At 47.8% G+C, this 19857-nt stretch overlaps 1 protein-coding gene across 6 annotated transcripts in view; it reads right to left on the bottom strand.

Moving 5' to 3' along the window:
- The window catches only part of LOC147701399 (beta-1,4-galactosyltransferase 3-like), a 243792-nt gene that overhangs the window by 58157 nt on the left and 165778 nt on the right, over positions 1-19857 (bottom strand). For all 6 annotated transcript variants that reach the window (XM_086930078.1, XM_086930079.1, XM_086930076.1 and 3 more), the window contains exon 5: positions 15123-15245. In XM_086930078.1, coding sequence (XP_086786204.1) covers positions 15123-15245 — 123 coding nt within the window. The remainder of the gene's footprint in view (positions 1-15122; positions 15246-19857) is intronic.

The raw sequence follows: 19857 nt of genomic DNA, 5'->3' as shown, positions 1-19857 counted from the left end.
ACGGACTGCCTGGCTTGGACGGCGGAGGGGGAGAGCGAGGTGGGACCTCCCTGCGGACTTCTTGGCGGGAGGACGGTGGCGGTGAGGAGGAGGTTGGCACCCCTGGATGGGGGACCCACTGTCAGGTGGCTCTAGAAGACGACCCTGCGAGACGGCTGCAGCCTATGGGACAACGTGCCTCGCGCAGTGTTGGTGGAGTGTCTTGGTGCTGCTGCGCCAGTGGCGGACTTGGGGTGGGCTCGGACGGGTGGCGAGCTGGGCCACCCCCTGGCAAGCGCTTTGTCAGAGACGCTGCAGAGAGACTTCCTGCTTGATGCCCAGCAGCACCACACTGGGAACTTTCTCTGTGGGTGTTAACGTACGACAGGGTGGGTGGTTGGACGGTGATTACCAGCCAGCCCGACCCCACTAACCGCCCCCAGCAGTGAGGGCCAGCGTCGGCCAGTAGAGCTACTACAGGAGCGGCGCTCTGGCTCTGGGAGCCTTGCATTGCTGGACAGGGGCGTAGCACAAATCTGCGAATTACAGGGGGACCTAGCTGGGGTAGACTGGCGACGGACAGCAGGTCCCGCACACGGTCAGATGGGCGACTGGGGCTGCGATTTCCAGAGAAGCTGCTAAGGGCAGGTGGCGCCTCGCTGGTGTGGAGTGGGTCCTTGAGCTCTCAAGCGCTGCTAGTTTCAGCCGGGTGTGCCTAACACAATTGGCAGGGTCTCGCAGAAAAAGGGTTTTGAGGTCCTACGCTTAGACGAGCTGGAGCAGCACACGGAGGATGAGGATGGCAACGTTGGTAGACAGAGACCGGGAAGACCTGGGGACCCTACTCTGGGGTAATCATGCAGGCCATTGTGGCTTCCCGGGAAGCACTCGAGAAAAGGATGGACGCCATTGGGTCTGATCTCACCTTACTGAAGGATGATCATCGGAAGCTCAAGGAGAAAGTGGCGACTCACGAAACTGCTATGAAGGACATCCCGGATACAGTGGCCGCCCTGCGCCACTCATTAAAGGAGGTGACGCATAGAGTCAAAGTCCTGGAAATGAGAGCGGAGGACAGTGAGGGGCGCTCGCGGCGCAACAATCTCCGCACTGTGGGGGTTCCGGAACGAGAAGAGGGAACAGATGCGGTCCAATTTCTGGAAACCTGGCTACGGGCGGAGGTAGCACCAGAAGGTCTATCTCCATTCTATGCGCTGGAGTGGGCGCATAGGGTCCCGGCTCGCCCGCCTAAACCTGGAGCTCCACCACAACCAATGGTGGCGAGACTGTTACATTATCGCGACCGGGACTTTATCCTGCAGAAGGCTCGGGAATAACAGAATTTGCAAATAGGGAACAGCATGGTGCTGATATTCCCAGATTACACCAGGGAGGTTCAACGCCAACAGTCATCCTTTCTGGCTGTTAAGAGAAAGCTGCGCCAGCTTCATCTCCCTACGCCATGCTCTTTCCGGCACGCCTGCGGTTGACAGCAGACGAGAAGACGCACTTCTTCCTAATGTCGCAGGAGGCATGGGACTGGCTGTAGGGTCGCGGTGGCGGGGCTGAACACACCTCACGGGCGCCCTCGTCACGAGAACGGCAGGAGACTACACCGCCAAGAGAGAGAGGCCTACTTCCCCAGATGATCAACGTCAGGAGCGAGACACCACGGTGCTGGCAGTCGCGGCCATCAGTCGACGAGCGATCAGCCCAGCGAGTAACAATATAGACAATGAGAAGAGCGGAATGGAGAGCCCACGATCTGGTAGTGCCCAAGGACTCTTGGATATGGAGATGCCAGACGTTACCCCGCAGACTGCCGATGGAATGTTTGGGTGATGGGGCTGCAGAGGGTATGTGGGGCACATGGTAAAATGTCTATTGCGCTTATCGGGCCCAGGGTCCAGTTAGCTGTGGGGCAGCACAGCGGAAGATGACTCTCCAGGAATGCTGGGGACCCAACTGGCTATGTAATTTCCTAAAAAGGAGGGGGGGGGGTAAGGTGCGCGAGTCACACGTTACCTCCCAGTTACGGTTCTTTGTATGAGCAGTTTGGTTTGGATGGGAACCAGTTTTTATGTGCCTGTCTTGGGGTGTGGGAGTTGGGTGAAGTTTGAAGGTTGGGTGGGATGGGGAGGGTCAGACATGTCGCTAGGGGGGCTTTAGTGGAGAGCGTACATGAGTTGGATCCATGGGCACCTCCATAGGCCTTAAAATTATGTCTTGGAATATTCGGGGGCTGCACACTATGTGTCGGCACCACAAAATACATGCATACTTGGTACGGCGGGGAGTGCAAATTGCACTGCTCCAAGAAACTCACTTGACGAAGGCAGAGGGAATGGCGTTACAATGTTGCTGGCCTATGCCAGAGGGACATTGATCTGGGTGCGGGCAGGGGTACCATTTCAATGTGTGAGGCAGGTGGTTGATCCAGAGGGCAGGTTTACTGTGGTCACGGGGCGACTGGATGGGCGAGATATTACACTAGGTAGCATATATGCCCCCAATGTTGAACAGTCCACCTTTTTTGCACAGCTTTCCCAGAAATTGGCCGGTACTTCTAGAGGGGGGGGGGGGCTTTAAACGTGTGACTGACGTGGACCTAGACCGCTCCCATCCACCACCCTGACGCCCCTGCTCGTAGGATTGCAGACATCAGACGAGACTGGCAGCAGCGTTGGGGGCTTGCGGACACTTGGAGGGCTCACCAAGCTGGGGACCGAGAATACTCTTATTTTTCAGTTGACCACGAGTTGCAGGTTAGGCTGGACGCTGTGTTGTGTTCCCTCGATGTCCACATACTGACCACGAAGAGTGAATACCTGGCTAGGACAACCTCTGACCATAACCCCCTCTTGGTGGACCTGTACTGGGTTCGACTCAGAACGGCGATCCCCAATTGGTGCCTCCGAACAGAAGTACTGGAGGACCAGGTCTTCCGAAACACCATAAGTACTGCCATAGAGGACTATCTTCAGCATAACTTGGGCACTTCTTCTAGTCTGCATAATGAATGGGAAGCACTCAAGGTAGTGATACGCGGACGGTGCTTTGGCGAAGCTGTGGAAGTCCGTAGAACTCTATTGAGTGAGGTACAGCAGGCAGAACAACGGCAGAAGAAAGGGAGAGACCAGGACGAGAGGACACACAAGAAGGGTTGGTGAGGGCGAAGGAGGAGTTGGCAATGCAAGTGGAGAGACTGAGGTGCTTTGATTACAGGGCATATATGGTGCGGGCGCATGCGGAAAGAGATAAGTCCGGGGCACTCCTAGTTTGGTTGGCAAATCCAGGGCGCAGAGGCACACCGATCCTTGAATTGCGGGACGATGGGGGGGACGGTCCATTACGGTCAACAGGCCATTAACACACAGTTCCTAGACTACTATTCCACCCTTTATTCCAGCAAGTTGAGAACTCGAGGAAGGGGATTTCCCAGATTGAGGCGGAAGAGGCAGAGAGCCTGGGCGGACCGGTGGAATTGGTTGAGGTCCGGGGAGCGATCAAGCACATGGCCAAGAACAAAACGCCGGTACTGATGGGTTGCCATCTGCTGGCCCCACAGCTGGTGACCGTTTATAACTGATCGAAGCAGGATGGCTGCTTACCTAGCTCGACAAGGGAGGCAATAATCGTGCCACTCCTTAAGCCAGAGTGGGACCGTACAGCGTATCGCCCCTTGGCGATGTTAAACACGGATTATAAGATCCGGAGTGGTATCTTGGCTAGTCGCCTGATGGTACATATGACAACTCTTGTGCACAGAGACCAGGCGGGGTTCATTCCTACCCGGAACACGGCCATGAATATTCGGAGATTGTGTCAATTGATACACGAGGCGGCAGCAGGGGGTGATGAGGCGTGTGTACTATCAATAGACATTGAAAAAGCCTTTGATAGCTTAGAGTGACAGTATCTGTTTCAAGTTTTTGAGGGCCTTTGGCTTAGGTGAGGGATTTGTGACCTGGACGAAAATTCTGTATGCTCGCGTCGCCTGGGTTCGGGTGATTTCTGCGGTGATTTCTGCGGCTTGTGACCTAGGCAGGGGGACAAGGCAGGGCTGCCCGCTGTCTCCCCTCCCGTTTGTCCTGGCAATGGAGCCACTGGCGGTTCGTGCACGGACAGGGAGACACTACAGGGGCCTAGAGGGGATGGAACAGATGCACTACATTGCGCTATATGCCGATGATTTGTTAATGTTCCTTGCCAATACTACTGATGAGCTACGGGGCACCGGGGAATTGCTGGAGAGGCTGGGGCGAGTGGCAGGACTCAAAGTCAATTGGGCCAAGACCTGCATCTTTCTGGTGCGTGGGGGGCGAGGAGATCCTCCCGAGGGGCTCGATGTACGATGGGAAGGTAGATGTTCGCCTTATTTAGGGGTCCAAATCTATCATGAGGCTGCTGATTTATTTAAGGGTAAGGGAGGGCCCTGCGAACTACCAAGAGCAATCTTGAATTCTGGGGTCTCTACATTTATCGGTTGCGGGGCGAGTGGCGTTACTAAAAATGATAACCCTGCCCCGTTTACTTTATTACTTTGTTACGCTGCCTCTTTGGGTCCTTAGGAAGTGCTTTGCCCAACTAAACTGAATGGTTTTGAGCTTTCTATGGGGATCAGGGAGGCGTACAGTGGCGTTGAATACTATGATGCGTCCCAGACAAGAAGGGGGCTTCGCAGTGCCTCATTTCGAGGCGCCTCATTTCGAGGCTTACTACCACGCTGCCCAGTTCCAATGGTGCGGATGGCGGGGAAACTGGGAGCCGACGTGGATCAGAGAGGTAGGGATCTGGGGCTTCGTCACCTGACTCGGATACTGTTCCAGTTCCCGGTGCGTGAAAGGGAGGTGCCCAGAGATCTCTGGGTGCTACGGCAGTGCTGGAATAGGGCTCTACGACGAAATAAAACGAGCCCTGCGTATGCGCCTGAGATTCCGGTGTGGTTCTGTGAGGAGTTGCCTCACGGAGTGGATTAGCAGCGACTGCAGGAATGGGGGGGGGGAGCTGGGGATCTCCTCCATTGGGGATCTATACAAAGATGGTACCCTCTTACCATTTCAGGACCTTATGGAAAGGCACGAACTGCCTCCTCAAGACTTCCTTCTGCATGCGGCAGCGACGGCTGCTGTGAGCAAGCACTGGAAGAAAGGGATGGAGGAACCACAGGTCTTCCTCCCTTGTCAATACGTGGTCACCTCCGCGGGTAAGATCAAGGCGGTTACGTGTCTGTACCGGAGAATGACACAGGGCATAAGGGCTCCTCTGAACGAACTGCGCACTAAATGGGAGACTGACTTGGGAACGCCTATAGAGGCAAGGCTCTACGAGATGCTACAGGAACGGGCATGGAAATGCTCTCGAAATGTGAGATTCCAGCTCATACAATTCTATGTGTTTCATAGGGGCACACCTCGCTCCTTACAAAATCAATGAGTTTTTTGGCTCCCACACTGCCTGCGCTGCAGTCTGGACACAGCGTTTCTGCACATGTTTTAGGATTGTCCTTTGCTCCATGGGTATTGGGGGGAGGCCTTCGCCAAGTTGACAGAGGTGACGGAACGGGAGCTGCTGCCCACTCCTGGAGTGTGCCTGTTACACTGGTTTCCCCGCACTGCCCGCACCAAAACCACCAGTAAATTCCTGGATCTGGGGTTAGTCCTAGCCAAACGAGAAATTACTAGCCATTGGAAGGCGGTCGCGGCCCCCAGTGTGGCGCGCTGGCTGCAGGAATTTATAAAGTGGGCGGACTGCGAGGGGACACTAAGTCTCCAGCAAGCTCAGAGAACTGACAATGACAGATTGTGGGACACGGCGAAAGCATGGGTGGCGATGGTGGATCTTCTTAAAAACCCGACTGATGACTATGACTGAGCCCTCCAGGCGTGGGGGGCCCTTTCCTTAATGAGAACGCAACCATAGGCTTCAGGGTGAGAAGATAGATGGGGAGCTGACTAACGTGGGTGCATCCCCCTAGGTGGAACATGGACCACTGCCACAGGGATTCCAACAACCTGTGAGGAATAAATATTGTGCAATAAGTGCTCTGTTAGGGAGAGCGACATGTCTGAGCGGAGGTGGGGTTACTGGGAGAGGGTTAGGGAAGAGGGAATGAGTTGGGGGGGGGGGGGGGGGTTAGCATTCTCTGTTATTTGATATGATGAACAAATATCGGCAGTGCTTACATCATCTTGGGGTCGCCCGATTTAGTCCCTCAGGGACACGACACAAGTCAGGTGGGGTATGACTCTTGAATTGCTGGACTACTCTCCTCACGACGAAGCGGGCGACGGGCTCGATGAGCTAATGTGATACGGGGCTATGACTTGATGTGGACACAATTGACTACTGAGCTGCGTTCTTATAATATGTTCTATATGGCCAAAGGAGTGTTGCATCCATGTGAAATGAGGAAAATAAATAAAGTTTGTTTAAAAAAAAAAAATAATAATAAGAGGTGGAGCAAATGCTACAAACAGTTTTGCGGTAGTCCTTTTTTTCTCTTTAAGTAGTACAATAATGCTCTTTTAAAAGTCTAGAGTGTGAAGAGCGCATTCTGCTACGGAATCAGGTTGAGGAAAGAAGACTGGTAATTCAACTGATTGGTTTATATGAAAAGCAGAAACTACTTTGGGAAGGAATTTGGGATTGGTACGGAGAACTATCCTGTCTTTGTATAGCTGAAGGAAAGTTTCTTTCAGTGTTGATGCCTGTAACTCACTAACTCTCCTCCGTGATGTGATAGCAATGAGCAACTTTCCATGAGAGGAACTGTAAAGGACATTTGTGTAATGGTTCAAAAGGTGGACCCATGTGCCTTGTGAGGACAATGTTGAGATTCCAGACTGGGGCAGGAGAAATCCTAGGTGGTGTTCTTGTTTTTAAACCTTCCATGAAGGGCTTGATTACTGGAACTCTGAATAGTGACAGATGTAGCCTATTTTGCAAGTACGCAACTAAAGCTGCAAGATGCAAACGAATAGACGCTTAAGCCACTCCTAGTCGTTGTAAATGTAACAAATAATGGTTTGTTTAGAGGCATCTAAAGGATTCATTTTGTTGTTGTTGCAATATATTGCAAATCTTTTCCATTTGGCAGCACAGCAGGCTCTGGTAGTAGGCCTTCTTGCTTCTTTTAGAATATTCATTCACTCTGGTGGTAAATTTAAGTATCCAAACACTAGGACTTCAGGAGCCAGATCGTTAAATTCAGTTCTTTGGGAGTTTGAGGAGTAATTTCTCCATGTTTCTGTGTGAGAAGACTGGAGTTCAGGTGTAGTTATTGCTGTGTGTAGTGACAACTCCAACAGGGACTACCCCATGTGGGAGCCACTAGAATAAATGAGTGATGTTTGTCTGAGCTTCCGAACCACCCATGAAATGGACAGGAGAGGAGGAAAAGCATAGGCAAATAGCCCTGATCAGTTCATCCATAGGGCATTGCCCTTTGATCGCGGGTGTAGGTACCTGGACCTGAAGTTTGGGCATTTTGTGTTTTCAGCTATGGCAAATAGGTCTACTGTGGAAATCCCCACAGTTGGAAGTACGGAAGGAGAACTTGGTGGTAAAGTTCCCACTTGTGAATTTGTTGCCTTCTTCTGCTGAGGAGATTAGCAATTTGTTTACTCCTGGGAGATGTTCTGCTAGGAGATAAATCTTGTGATGGATTGCCCAATTTCAAATGGCTTGAGCGAGCATTGACAGTTGGAGAAAGTGTGTCCCCCCCCCTTGTTTTTGCATATAATACATTGCTGTCATGGTCTCAATCCGGACTAAGACAGTTTGGGCTTTGAGATGAGTGAAAAGCTTTTAGTGCTAGGAAGACAGCTAAGAGCTCTAGATAGTTGATGTAGAGAGTCCTGTGCTTGTTGCTCCACACAACTTGTATTGTGTAATGTTAGAGATGAGTCCCCCAACCTGTTAGAGATGCGTCTGCTGTGAGTACGATCTGTGGAACAGGGTCAATGAAAGGCCGCCCTGTTCACAAGTTTTGTGGGCTTCACCACTGTAGAGAGCAATGCGTATGGCAGTCAACCAACACTAGATCGGTTAACAGACCCTTTGATTGATTCCATCGACGTGCTAAGCACTCTTGAAGAAAGAGCATGTGAAGCCTTGCATGTGGTATGACTGCAATGCAAGACTCCATCATTCCTAGTAGTTGCATGAACACTCTGGCCGGTAACGCTTGATTGGGTTGAAATTGTTGAACAGAAGTCTGAATACTGTGTATTCTGGCTACATTGGAGAGGCTAGAGCCTTGACTGTGTCTAGCTTGGATCCTAGATAAGACTGCATCTGTGAGGGATGCAGGTGAGACTTCTGTGCATTGATGGTGAAGCTCAGTCAATGAAGTAAATCTATTGTGTTCTATGTGTGCTGCAGACAGTTTTGGGAAGTACTGGTTTTGATGAGCCAGTCGTCTACGTGGGAGAAGACGTGAGTTTGTCGTCTTCTGTGATGAGCAGTGACTACTGCCAGGCATTGGGTAAAAAACTGGGCGCTGTAGTAACTGCGAAGCGAAGTACCTTGAACTGGTAGTGCTTGTTTGCTATCACAAACCTCAGGTATTTAAGATAAGATGGATGAATTGGAACATGAAAATAGGTGTCTTAAATCTAGAGCAGACAGTCTACTGTTTGTAAAAGTGGGAGTATCTGTTGAAGTGTCACCATGTGAAAATGCTCTGACAGTATGTAATGTTTAGCTCTCTCATATCTAGAATAGGTCTTAAGGACCCGTCCTTTTTTTTGGGATGCTAAACTACAGAGTAAACCCCTTAGCCCTGGTACAGCATCAGAACTGGCTCTAATGCTCCTTTTAGTAAAAGGAACTAGACCTCTTGTTTTAAAAAGTGTATGTGTTCTGGAGACAACTAGTGAGAGCGAGGTGGAATGTTTGGGGGATTGCTGGTATGCTCCAAACAAGAACTATGTTGGATAATTCCAAGCACCCATTTGTCTGATGTTATAGACTGCCAAATGGGGAGGAAATGTTGAAGTCTTTCCCCCCGACAGGTGTGGTATAATCGGGGGGAAAGCGTGGGCAGGTCACTGCTTGTTGAAGGAAGGAGAGTTACAGGATGAGTTACCCTTACCCCTACCCTTGAAGTGATTGCCTTTATAACCTCCTCGGAAAAAACTTTGGAGGCAGAGGACTGGTTGTTACCCTTGTAAGCGGAGTTATTTCGATCTGGGGACATGGTTTTTGGCCCTCCTCTGTACAAGGAGCGACAAAAAGAACCTTGGTTGATTGCAGTCTGAAGTGCTCCCATCAATTTAGTGACTTAGGTGTCCTTTTTCATTTTCTCTAACGCCTGGCCAACGTTAGGTCCAAATAGGTATTCTTCATCAAATGGTGTATTAAGGATAGATTGTTGGACCTGCGGTTTAAAACCTGATACTTAACCAAGCGTGTCTCCTGAGCAGTATGCGGATGTCGATCTCTACCTGCGGCATCTAGAGCACAACGATTAGAGGAATTAGAAATGCGCTTACCCTCATTCTGTAATATCTGGCTAAAAGGCCTTGTGTATTTGCTGCATGAGCGGCTACGCGCTTGCCAGAAGCGTCAATTGATTTGGACTCTATCTGGCGGAGGAGCATCCACTGATGTTTGAGAATTTGCTCTCTTACGAGCATTTGATACAACTAGGGAATCTAATGGCACTTGTCCCTTGATAAAAATGGGGTCTGTAGGAGAGGGCTTATATTTTTTGTCCACTCTAGTCGTTAAGATGCGGGCTCTGACTGGATCTTTAAAAATCTTACCAGCATGTCGCATCATGCCTTTAAGCACTGGAAGTGATCGTGATGACCTGTGTGTGTATACTAAGGTCTCAAACAAAAAATCTTCTAGTGATTCTATGTGGAGCTCTACTCCATGGTAATATGCAGCCCTGGCAAGGAGTTCTTGGTGTTATGCATTGTCATCTGTAGGAGATGGTTTGGCTGGGTAAAGGTCTGGATCAGTATCACCTGGTGGATCCACTGTGTAGTCTGTCCAAGGATCTGTTGGAATATTAATTCCCCCATCATCTGCATCATAGTCATGATGGGATTAAGGAGTGCCATGAGGTGCAATTTGCGAAGGGTTCTGAGAGGAGGAGCCTGCCTTTAGACCTATCATGACCCCCACCTCCACCTCCACCCAGATTTCGATCTGTCATCTGCCGTGAGGGACAAACTAGGAAAGCAAGGGTTAACTAACCCCGACTCCTCTCCCATATAGGAACAGGAACGCCAAGAGGAGAAAGAGAGCCAATGGAATAAAGACCCAGGAAACAGAGGCTTAACATGCATCGAGGAGAGAACCCGAAAGAAGCCGACAAGAAAGAGAGTGAAGGGAAATCTGGAAGAGGAGGCTCATCAAGGACTGGAACTGAAGAAGGAAGCTACTTCTCACCGGGATGCGAGGACGTCTGATGCAGGACCAGCGGTGTCATTGAGAAGGAAGCAGAGGACGTGCACGCAGACCCAGAGACATGGTCAGAGGACTGGTGGACGCCCCCGGAGGACACCTTCACGCCGCCGTAACTCTGGAGAGTTAAGGCTCCCATGGTACGTGGGGGAAAAGGGAGAGAGCGAAGGTTTGGGAGGGGGGTTGGGGGGGTGGGGGGGGGGCTAGGAGGGTTTTGTTAGAACAAGGCACACAGAGTTATCAGGACTGTTTTCTTTGTTCTTGGGAGGGTCACGGTGCACCCTATTACTTCTTTTGTTGGAGTCAAGCCAAGGGATCGTTTGACTTTGGGGCTTCTGAGGTCTAACGAAAATCCTGGATAGTGGTCTCTTACGTGGCCCCCACTGCTTGGGGTTGCAAAACGTCCTTTTCATTTGGGCTCTGCCTATTCATGCTTTTTTTCTCCTTACCACCTGAAGCTAAGGGGCAGGAAATGTAAAGGTCCTACGTTCTTTAGGTCTGGTACCTTGGTGTTCTTTCTTCAACCCCACACTTTAACCCTGCCTAGTGCACACAGTGTTTCTTTTTCCTTCACTTCTGGAACTGGTGACTGTTATCCTCTCCTTTTCTAAACCCACCCTCATTCCGGACAGTCAAACTTACCACCTTCATTTTTTTTCTCTCCCTCGGTACCCGGGGTCGTCGTCACCACTTGCCTGGAAGAGGAAAAAGAAGGACACCCTTCATCCGGATAACCTCAAAGACACTTACCTCATTTGTTTGATTTATTCTCCGACAATAAATCACGCCATCCTTGATCCACGAATAAGACCGCCTCGATTCTTTTTCCGCCCGTCCCGCTCACAGGTTCTCAGTTGGTGATGGGGTGGAGGCAATGGTACACGAAAAGGGCTTGTAGCCACCGACTTTCTCTTCAAGGGGATTTTGTAAGTTTTCTCTTATTGAATCTTGCGTTTGAGGTGGCTTTACGTGAAATTAGCCAGTGCCAGGGTTAATATGGATCCTCTTTTGCTTCGTATCGGGAGGTAATGGAATTGTGTCCAATTTTGGATCCGATGGGGACTCTGTTTCGTCGCCGGAGTTTTCGGTGTTGACGGAGGCTGACTTTTCGGCGCGGAAGGTTTTGGCTCTGAAGGCTGCTTTACTTTCGGCGCAGGGAAATTTGGCTCCGAGCAGGACTTCTGCTCGAAACCCGAGGCTTTGGGTTCCGAGAAGGTCTTTTGTCGACTCGGTACCGAGCAGGAAGGCATGATTTGTAGTTTTGGTGCTGGGCCCGAAAGTGGGGCATCAGAAACAGTCACAGTGCTGACCTTGGCCAAGAGGCAGAGGTGGTGCTGAAGGCTTGTGCTTTTTCAGAGTTTGTGGGGGCAAGGGGGCTTCGGTACTCACGTCACCTTGTCGTTGCCGCAGTTCTTCGACGTTGTGGTCTATCTCGAGCTCTGAATCAGATTCTTGTTTGGAGAAGGCTTCTTCCTTCTCTGTCGTGGATGCCTTCTTGGCCAGAGTCTTCAATGAAGATGTCCGGCGTGTCTACGATGCTTTGAAGCTGCATTTCAGGTCGTGAAGGCCGTCCACAAAGCTTTCCGATCGAAAGTAGATTCCGATGTCGACACGATCCGCTGAGAAGTGTGAAACTCATACAGAAACAATACCGATGAGAGTAGAGAGGATTGTCCGTCGGGGGGAACCCGGAGAACGGGTTCGAACCGGAGGGCAGCAATACACGTCCGAACCCGATGGCGGAAAAAAACAATCTAACAATGGATTTGATGACCATGCGCACTATCACCAACAGGAGGAGTCACCTTACCTTGTGACTGGGAAATACTTCTTCAAAGAAAAACATCTTACAAACAACCGGACCCAATACTAGATGGCAGGGCATTTGCATCTGCAGCACACATGCCTCCAACTGTTACTTGCCCTATAAGTATCTGTTTAAGTCGTGTAATTCTTCCAGCAATAGGAAGAGTAGACATTCAGGGGCTCCAAGAAGGGGTGAAAAAAAACAAAGCCTTGTTAACGCGAAATGGTCTTTTAAAGAACTGTGAAGTACTCAGGAGTGTCTGGCAGCTCCACAACTGTCTGTGTGTGTGCCCGGGGAAGCTGTCTCATACCGGGCTGACATACATGACAAAGCCCTTTGAGCCCTATGGGCATTGCACACCTGATGTGAAGGCATTTGTATCCCCCAGGTCTTAGTCAGAAGCCCCTTTATGGGCGGCACCCTTATCTGGTTAAAATTACCACTTGGCCCAGCAGCTACCTCATCCCTCTTCTTCGCAACTGAAACTTGTCAAAAAATATATGCCTTTGTTCCGGATTCTTCTTCTCTCTGATCCACACTTTGGGGACCCTCAGGCACCCACAGGGTGTGTCCGAATTGCGACCCTTTGCAAATCAAAACTTGTCAGTCAAGAGGTCCTGTATGTTTTTTTCAAGGCCTTTGACATGGCTGCCACCACCGATTCAGATACTGTCAATTCTCCGATAAAATCTGTGTCTATAACATATCTCACTGTTGTGACCTGCCTCATGTACCCATGCTCTTCAGCCATGTCTGCGTGGAGGTGAGCGACAAAGAGGGACTACGGATTATCAGTGTTTATCAATGCAATCAGACCCCACGGCCCTAGCTGCTGTTGGAACTTGCAGGGACAGCAGAGATTGAAATGGGACAGCTCACAGGGGAAGACTGCCCACTGGAGCTCTCCTCAAACCATGTGACGTCTAAAACCGGAAGCATGGCAACACCTGGCCGTACACCACATAATCAATTTTTCGATTGTGTCAGAAAGCATGTTATGTGGAACTTCTTTTTCTGATATCTTGTTCAGGGGCAGGGATGTGGCACAACAGCCAGAGCTAATAACTGTAGAGCTGGGAAAACAGGTTAAATTCTTGATATCTGCTAAACATCACGTGATTCTGGGCAAATCACTTAATTTCCCTGTGCTTACAAAAAATGAAGGTGTGCTTGTGTTATGTAAAAGATGCTCTTGTAAAGCGCTCCACCTTTGGGTTATGTTCGCACTATATAAAACTGCAAAAAATATATTACACAATTTTGTGAGCCCTCCTGTTTTAAGGCACTGCTCAAGACTGGAAGTGGAGCTCAACCTAAGTATGGCAGAAGAAAGAATCCATCCACACATTGTTTCTGTGGAAAAAAAACATGCACTCTCTTCACTTGTGTTTTGGGAGTGTTTTTGCTAACCTATCCTAAATTTTGTGTTTTATGTGAAAAATAAAAGCACCAATGTAATTTTTTGTGCTTATTTTTTTCCTGGAGTCTTTTCATTTGAACTTTAGAATAAGCACATGGACTACCAAAACTCTACCTTTATTTAATATTATTTGCCAAATACGACCTGGGCTCTGCAGGAAGGAATGGCCATCAATGATGCAGAGTGCAGCTTCCAGAACTTTTTTGTCATGTGGTGGTAGCGGTGGGGGGGCTCGATATGTAAAAAGGTTTAGATGGGGTGGCTCGGCTGACAAAAGTTTGAAGACCTCTGTGCTATGGCATCAACTGGTGTTTGAGTTTCCCCATACCTGGGTTTGTTAGCTGTTTGCGCATCTTTTCCACCTGGACATTGGAACATTCTGATTGAGTAACTTCTACCTTCTACGTTGTCCTTCATCTCACTTAACAGGTAGAGGTGCTCACTTTCTTTTGCGTCTGCATAGTTCTTTTGTGTTCATGCTTCTCCCTCTCCCTTGCTCTCAGAGTTTTTGTTCAAAACACTGCATGCGCTTCACAGTTCTTTGTGTCAAATTCCTCCTACAGGCAGAGTTTGCATATCTTGTGCTTGTAATTTTGGGCAAACTTTCGGTGGCACTTGTGGCAGAATCTGAAAGCAAGGCTTTCTATTTCCCTAGTTGCTCCCTCACCCCTTCCATGCATTCTCCAACCACGTGGACGACAGCTTACGCAATCCAGTTCCTTTCTTCAGTGATCCTCGGTCACTTTCTGTGATTTCCGGTGCTCTGTTTCTTTTCTTTTCGTCTTTCCTTAGACGATCCAATGCATTATGATTGGTGATCCCTTCAACGGCCGTATAGCTTCAGCTATTGTTTTCCGACCCAAAGGCAGAAAAAAAGAAATCTTGGGAGTGCGATCATTATCATGATGCCCATGATCCCTCCTGCTAGTCTTTGAAAGGCAGGATGTGGAGGAATCTCACCTAAGCATACCCTTCCGCAAGCAAACCATTGTAGACTGCCAGATGACAATTGAAGTAGGCACCTGCGGTCTTGAAAAATTAATTTAAGAGACTACTCTTTAGATGAATACTGATAAGATGTGCATGTGTGGCGCCTACAAAAATAGCTTTTAATTATGCTTTATTATTAAGAAAACTGCATATCTGTTGGGGCACTTCAACACTCTTCAAAGTAAAACGAGGAGTAATGTCAATGCTTTGGTAGCGAGGTAGATGCTTTAAATGAACTCCCCAAAACAGCAATGCCCTTGAAAAAGGTACATACGCTATTGTTCAATTTCAATTGTTTCAAGGTATGTGGTCTGTTTGTAAAATATGTGCTTGTAGGAAGGATAGCTAAAGTGGCCATTATTATTTAGTCAAGTCCTCCTACAAGGCCATGAGGAAGATTGAAGTGAAGTTTGTTTTTGCTCACTCGTGATATGTACTTGTATTTACTTTTAAATGTAATTAACCAAGTATAGCTGCCTTAAAACAGAGACAAGATTATTACTTTACCTTACAGCAATGTCATCATCCTCTCCTCCCCAACCCCAGTAGTTGTTAGGAAATCCATTCATCTTCATGTACTGTTCAGGTGTCAGGGCGGAGACACCTCCAAAGTAGGACTTGTATGGCAACCTGCAAATGATAAATTACAATAAATCTCAAATACCCTGAAGATATTTTTATGCAGCAGCCATGAGTGAACACTCCCAAAACACAATGGTAATAGAAGAACAAATATGGTTGCACAAACTACACAAGGAAATAGGAATACCCTTCTCACACAGTAATAGTAATACTTAAAATACACTTGTTTGAATACCTAGTTTAGGCACCCTAGGGCAATCGGACCCTAGGCCCCAACTTTGACAGTCTGGTTAGTATATCAATGGTGTACGGCGGCCACTGTACAAAAGCAGCCCAAACTGCTTGCTGTACTGAGTCAGTTTAGCACTTGACTCGGTACAGCAAGGTAGTGTGAGCTAGAAACTTATAACATAGTTAAAAAACAATACCCGACAATACATTAGTGCCCAGTCACTGGTTTACTTTTATGAATAAAACCAAAGTACTTTAATTCAAAGAGAAATAAATAGTACACATAGAATGATTATTAATAAAGTATAACAGAACTCTTTAGCGCCTTCATAGCCAGAGATCTTAGTGCAAATTTATTTATAGCTTTCAGGAACTAGCAGCTATATTTTCTCACAACACAGACTACAGCAATGCTATTTCAATGGAGCTTGTAAATACAGGGTCTAAAGTCCTCTATACACTACGAAATAATCAAACAATTTTTTTTTAACTTTGGTAATGCTCTTTCAGGTGGATACTCTAATCGCAGGTTCCTTTCCTCTCTAAATTTTTCCCAGGCGCCAGACTAGATCAGAAAAGTTTGAGTAGTGTTCCTGTGCACTGCTAGGTGGCGCAGTTGTGTATCCATGTATCGTTTTCTGCTCTGAAATTGAGAGAGGAGATGCATCTCAGCGCCATCCCTGCATGGCAGCATCAGTTTCTAGCTTTAATTTTTCTGTGCCCTCGAACGTGGAACATAACAGAATCGTTGGTACACGAGTGCGGATCTAGAAATTGCAACATTTTTGAATGTTAAAAGGAGGCCACTTCATAGTGTATCCATCAGAAGGAATATCACTGAAAGTAAGATATACGTTACTTACCTATAACTGAAGTTCTCCAGTATTGGAACTTTCATATTTTCACATGCTTGAATCAGAGTAGTAAGCAGTTTGGTAGCACATTTTCCATAGTTGTGACGCTTAACAGGAATCTAAACAGTGTAACCTGCAAGCAACTACCTAACATAGAAAAAGACATAACCATAATGTGAACAGTCAAGGAAAAAACTTCCATAAGCATTCAAGACCATAACCAAATTACCATATGGAAATGTGATACAGTTCAATATAGGTAGGAGGGTAGACGGGGGTGGCTCACGTTAATGGAACAGATGCCGAAGTACTGCCTGACCTACTTCTGTATTAATGAGAACTGCTGAGTCCAAACAGAAGTGATACTCCTGCAAATAATGCTATAAATGTTTCCAATGACTTTGTGGAATGGGCTGGGGCTCTAGCCGACAGAGGTCTACCGGACTTTTGATGACAGAATTGCATTGCACCTAAAATCCACCTGGAAATACTCTGTTTGGAGGGTGGAAAACCTTTCCCTGGTGTACTGTATGCCATAAATAGTCGAGACGTCTTACGGAAAGATTTTGTTCAATCTAAATAAAACTTTAGGCAACGTTTGATGTCCAATGAATGCAAAGCTCTCTCCGCCGATGTCGTAGGGTTCGGGAAGAAAGATTTAAGAACGACTGGTTCGTGAAGGTGGAAATCAGATGGCACCTTGGGAATGAACTTTGGGTTTTTTGGAGCAGAACTCCATCGGATCTGAATTGCAAGAAAGGTTCCTTTATTACAAAACCTTGGATTTCACGGACCCGTCTGGCTGGGGTCAAAGTAAGTAGCAAAGCCAACTTCCAAGAAAGGAATTCGATTTCTGCAGTGTGAATTGGTTCAGTTGCCAGGCTGGTGGTGGTGGTCTAACTGGCGGAAACACTCGAAAGAGCCCTTTGAGAAACTCTTCAATTACTCTAGAAGACCATAGAGGAGAAGACGTCGATGGACTTCTGTACCGGGAAATGTCTGCTAAGTGAACTTTAATTGAACTATGTGCCAAACCTGATTTTGCGAGAAGGTAAGGTAGGATATGTTCTGGAGAGAAAGACCGTGGATGTAAATTCTCCCAATGACACCAGATGCAGAAACGCTTCCTCCACTTGAGGCGGTTCGTCTTGTTGGTACTGTCTGCCCTCGCTTTTGCTAGGATATTGCGGCATTCACTAGAAATTTTCAAATTCATTGTATTCAGGAGCCAAGCTGACCAATGCAGGCTCTTGAGGTCCGGGTGTAGTATCTTCCCCTGGTTCATGGTCAGGAGATTGGGAATCACTGGAAGTTTGAAGTGTGGGACTTGTGATAGGAGAAGCAGTTCTGTGTACCAGTTTTGAAATGGCCATGCCAAAGCGATAGGGATCAGTTTACATGGTTCGATTTTCATATTGCTCAGGACTCTTGGAAGAAGAGGAATGGGAGGAAAAGCGTAAGCAAAAATGCCGGACCATGCAATCAAGAAGGCATACCCCCATAACCCCTGTTGGGGATGCCAATTTGCATAGTCCCAGCATTTGAGGTTCTGGGGAGTTGCAAACAAGTCAAGTTTGGTGTGCCCCAACACAAGAATACTCTCCTCAGGGTTTGGTGGTGCAGCTCCCATTTGTGACACAATGTCAGTCGGCTTAACGTGTCTGCAATAGTGTTCAGCAGTCCTGGAACAGGTTCTGCTCGGAGGCAGATTCATTGGTCTATAGCCCATTCCCACAACTTTTGGGCTTCCTTGGAGAGAAGGTGAGATTTCGTGACCCCTTGCTTGTTTACATAGTGCATCGTTGTGGGAATGTCCGTTCGGACTAGCACTGATTAATTCTGTATCCTGGGCAGAAACGCCCTGAGGGTTAGATGCACAGCTTTCAACTAACAAATTTATGTGAGATTGAGTTCGAGCTTGATGCCATTTTCCGCTTAATTGGAGCTCTTGTAGGTAAGCTACCCATCCCTCTAAGGACACATCTGTTGTGATCACTAGTGGTGTGGCTTCTTGATGCAAGGACATCACTACTAACAAATGGTCTGTGTCTTACCAGCACTTTAGGGCCTTCACCATACATGGAGTTACTCTGACAATGTCGTTGAATGAGCCTACTGACTGTACCCACTGTCTGTCCAGCACCCCCATAAATGGGTGCATCCTGAAGCGACAAAATGGAATCAGTGATACCACTGATGCGTAACATCATCATCCCTAAAAGGGATTTGAAAAAGTGGACCAAAAGTGACTTTTCTTTTTATTGAATTTGCCAGAACAAGAAATCACCGCCGACGTTCCTCTGCCGGGTATGCTTTTAAGCAGACAGTGTCCAGTATCGCTCCTAGGAAGACAATCTTTTGTGACGGATTCGGATTGGATTTTTGCTGATTTATAGTCAGACCCAAACTTTTTAAAAGATCTGTGCACGCCTTCGTGGATGATGTCGCTTCTCACTCAGACGGAGCTATGATAAGGCAGTTGCCCATATACGGGAAGACTTGATGTTTCTGCTGTCTGAGAAATGCTGCAATCGGAGTGAGGCACTTCGTAAAAATTCTTGGCACAGACTTGAGGCTAAATGGGAGCACTCCGAACTGGTAGTAGCATACCACAGATCTCAGGTATTTTCTGTGTTTTGGATGAATAGGCACATGCAAATAGGCGTCTTGGAGGTCGAATGTTATTAAATCGTGTTTGTTCAGGAGCTTCAGTACCTCTTGCAATGTTATTCTGAAATATTGTTTCTTCAGATACATATTGAAATTTCGAAGGTCCTAAATTGGTCTACACTGCCTTAACTTTTTGATTCAGAAGAAACTGGAGTAAAATGCTGTGCCCCTGCTCGAGAATGGTCCTCTCTCTATTGCCCCTATTTTAGCATCTTTTTTACCTCTTGTTGAATAGTCCTGAGATGTTTGTAGTGGGAGGCTTGTGGGGGTTTTGTAAGCGGTGTTTGGGGTAAATTCTAGAGTGTGTCTGAATTGACCTAGGCGCACGACCCACTGGTCCGTAGTTGAGTTTGAGTTTAAAATATTTGTATAGCGCACTTTCACCAGCGGTTTCATGGCGCTGCAAAAGACAATTCTCCAGAGTAGGAGTGGGGGGAGCAAAATAGGAAGGGGGGAGCACCAATTGGTTTAGTTGAAACATTTGACAAATAGGTCGGCTTTAAGTTGCTTCCGAAATAGAGGGTACAGAGTTATAGATCGGAGCTCAAGAGGCTTGCCAGGTGTGTAGGAGAAGATTGAAATGATTGGCTTGGTGAACTGAGAGTTGGAGCCACAGATGTATCATTGGCGGCGGCTAGTATCCTTGCCAGCCTTTGATTTGACTTCTTTCCTCTATAAGCTCCGACATAGAATGTCTGAGGCGGTTGTCTTTGTTGGAACTGAGGTCTGTATGACTGACGTGGAAGAATACAACGGTATTGCTGGTATCCTCCTCTAAGAAGGTTGACATTTACCCTTTAAGAAAAGGAGTTTTTCGGTACTGCAGTGTCCCCAAAGACTTGGCAGTGTCTGCTTTGATGGTTTTAAGGCCTTCCTCTACATGGATGCCAAAAAGATTCACTCCA

Source organism: Lissotriton vulgaris, chromosome 7 (assembly GCF_964263255.1).
Source record: "Lissotriton vulgaris chromosome 7, aLisVul1.2, whole genome shotgun sequence".
In the NCBI taxonomy this organism is placed as follows: Eukaryota; Metazoa; Chordata; class Amphibia; order Caudata; family Salamandridae; genus Lissotriton; species Lissotriton vulgaris.
This window is presented reverse-complemented; position numbering and strand designations above follow the sequence as displayed.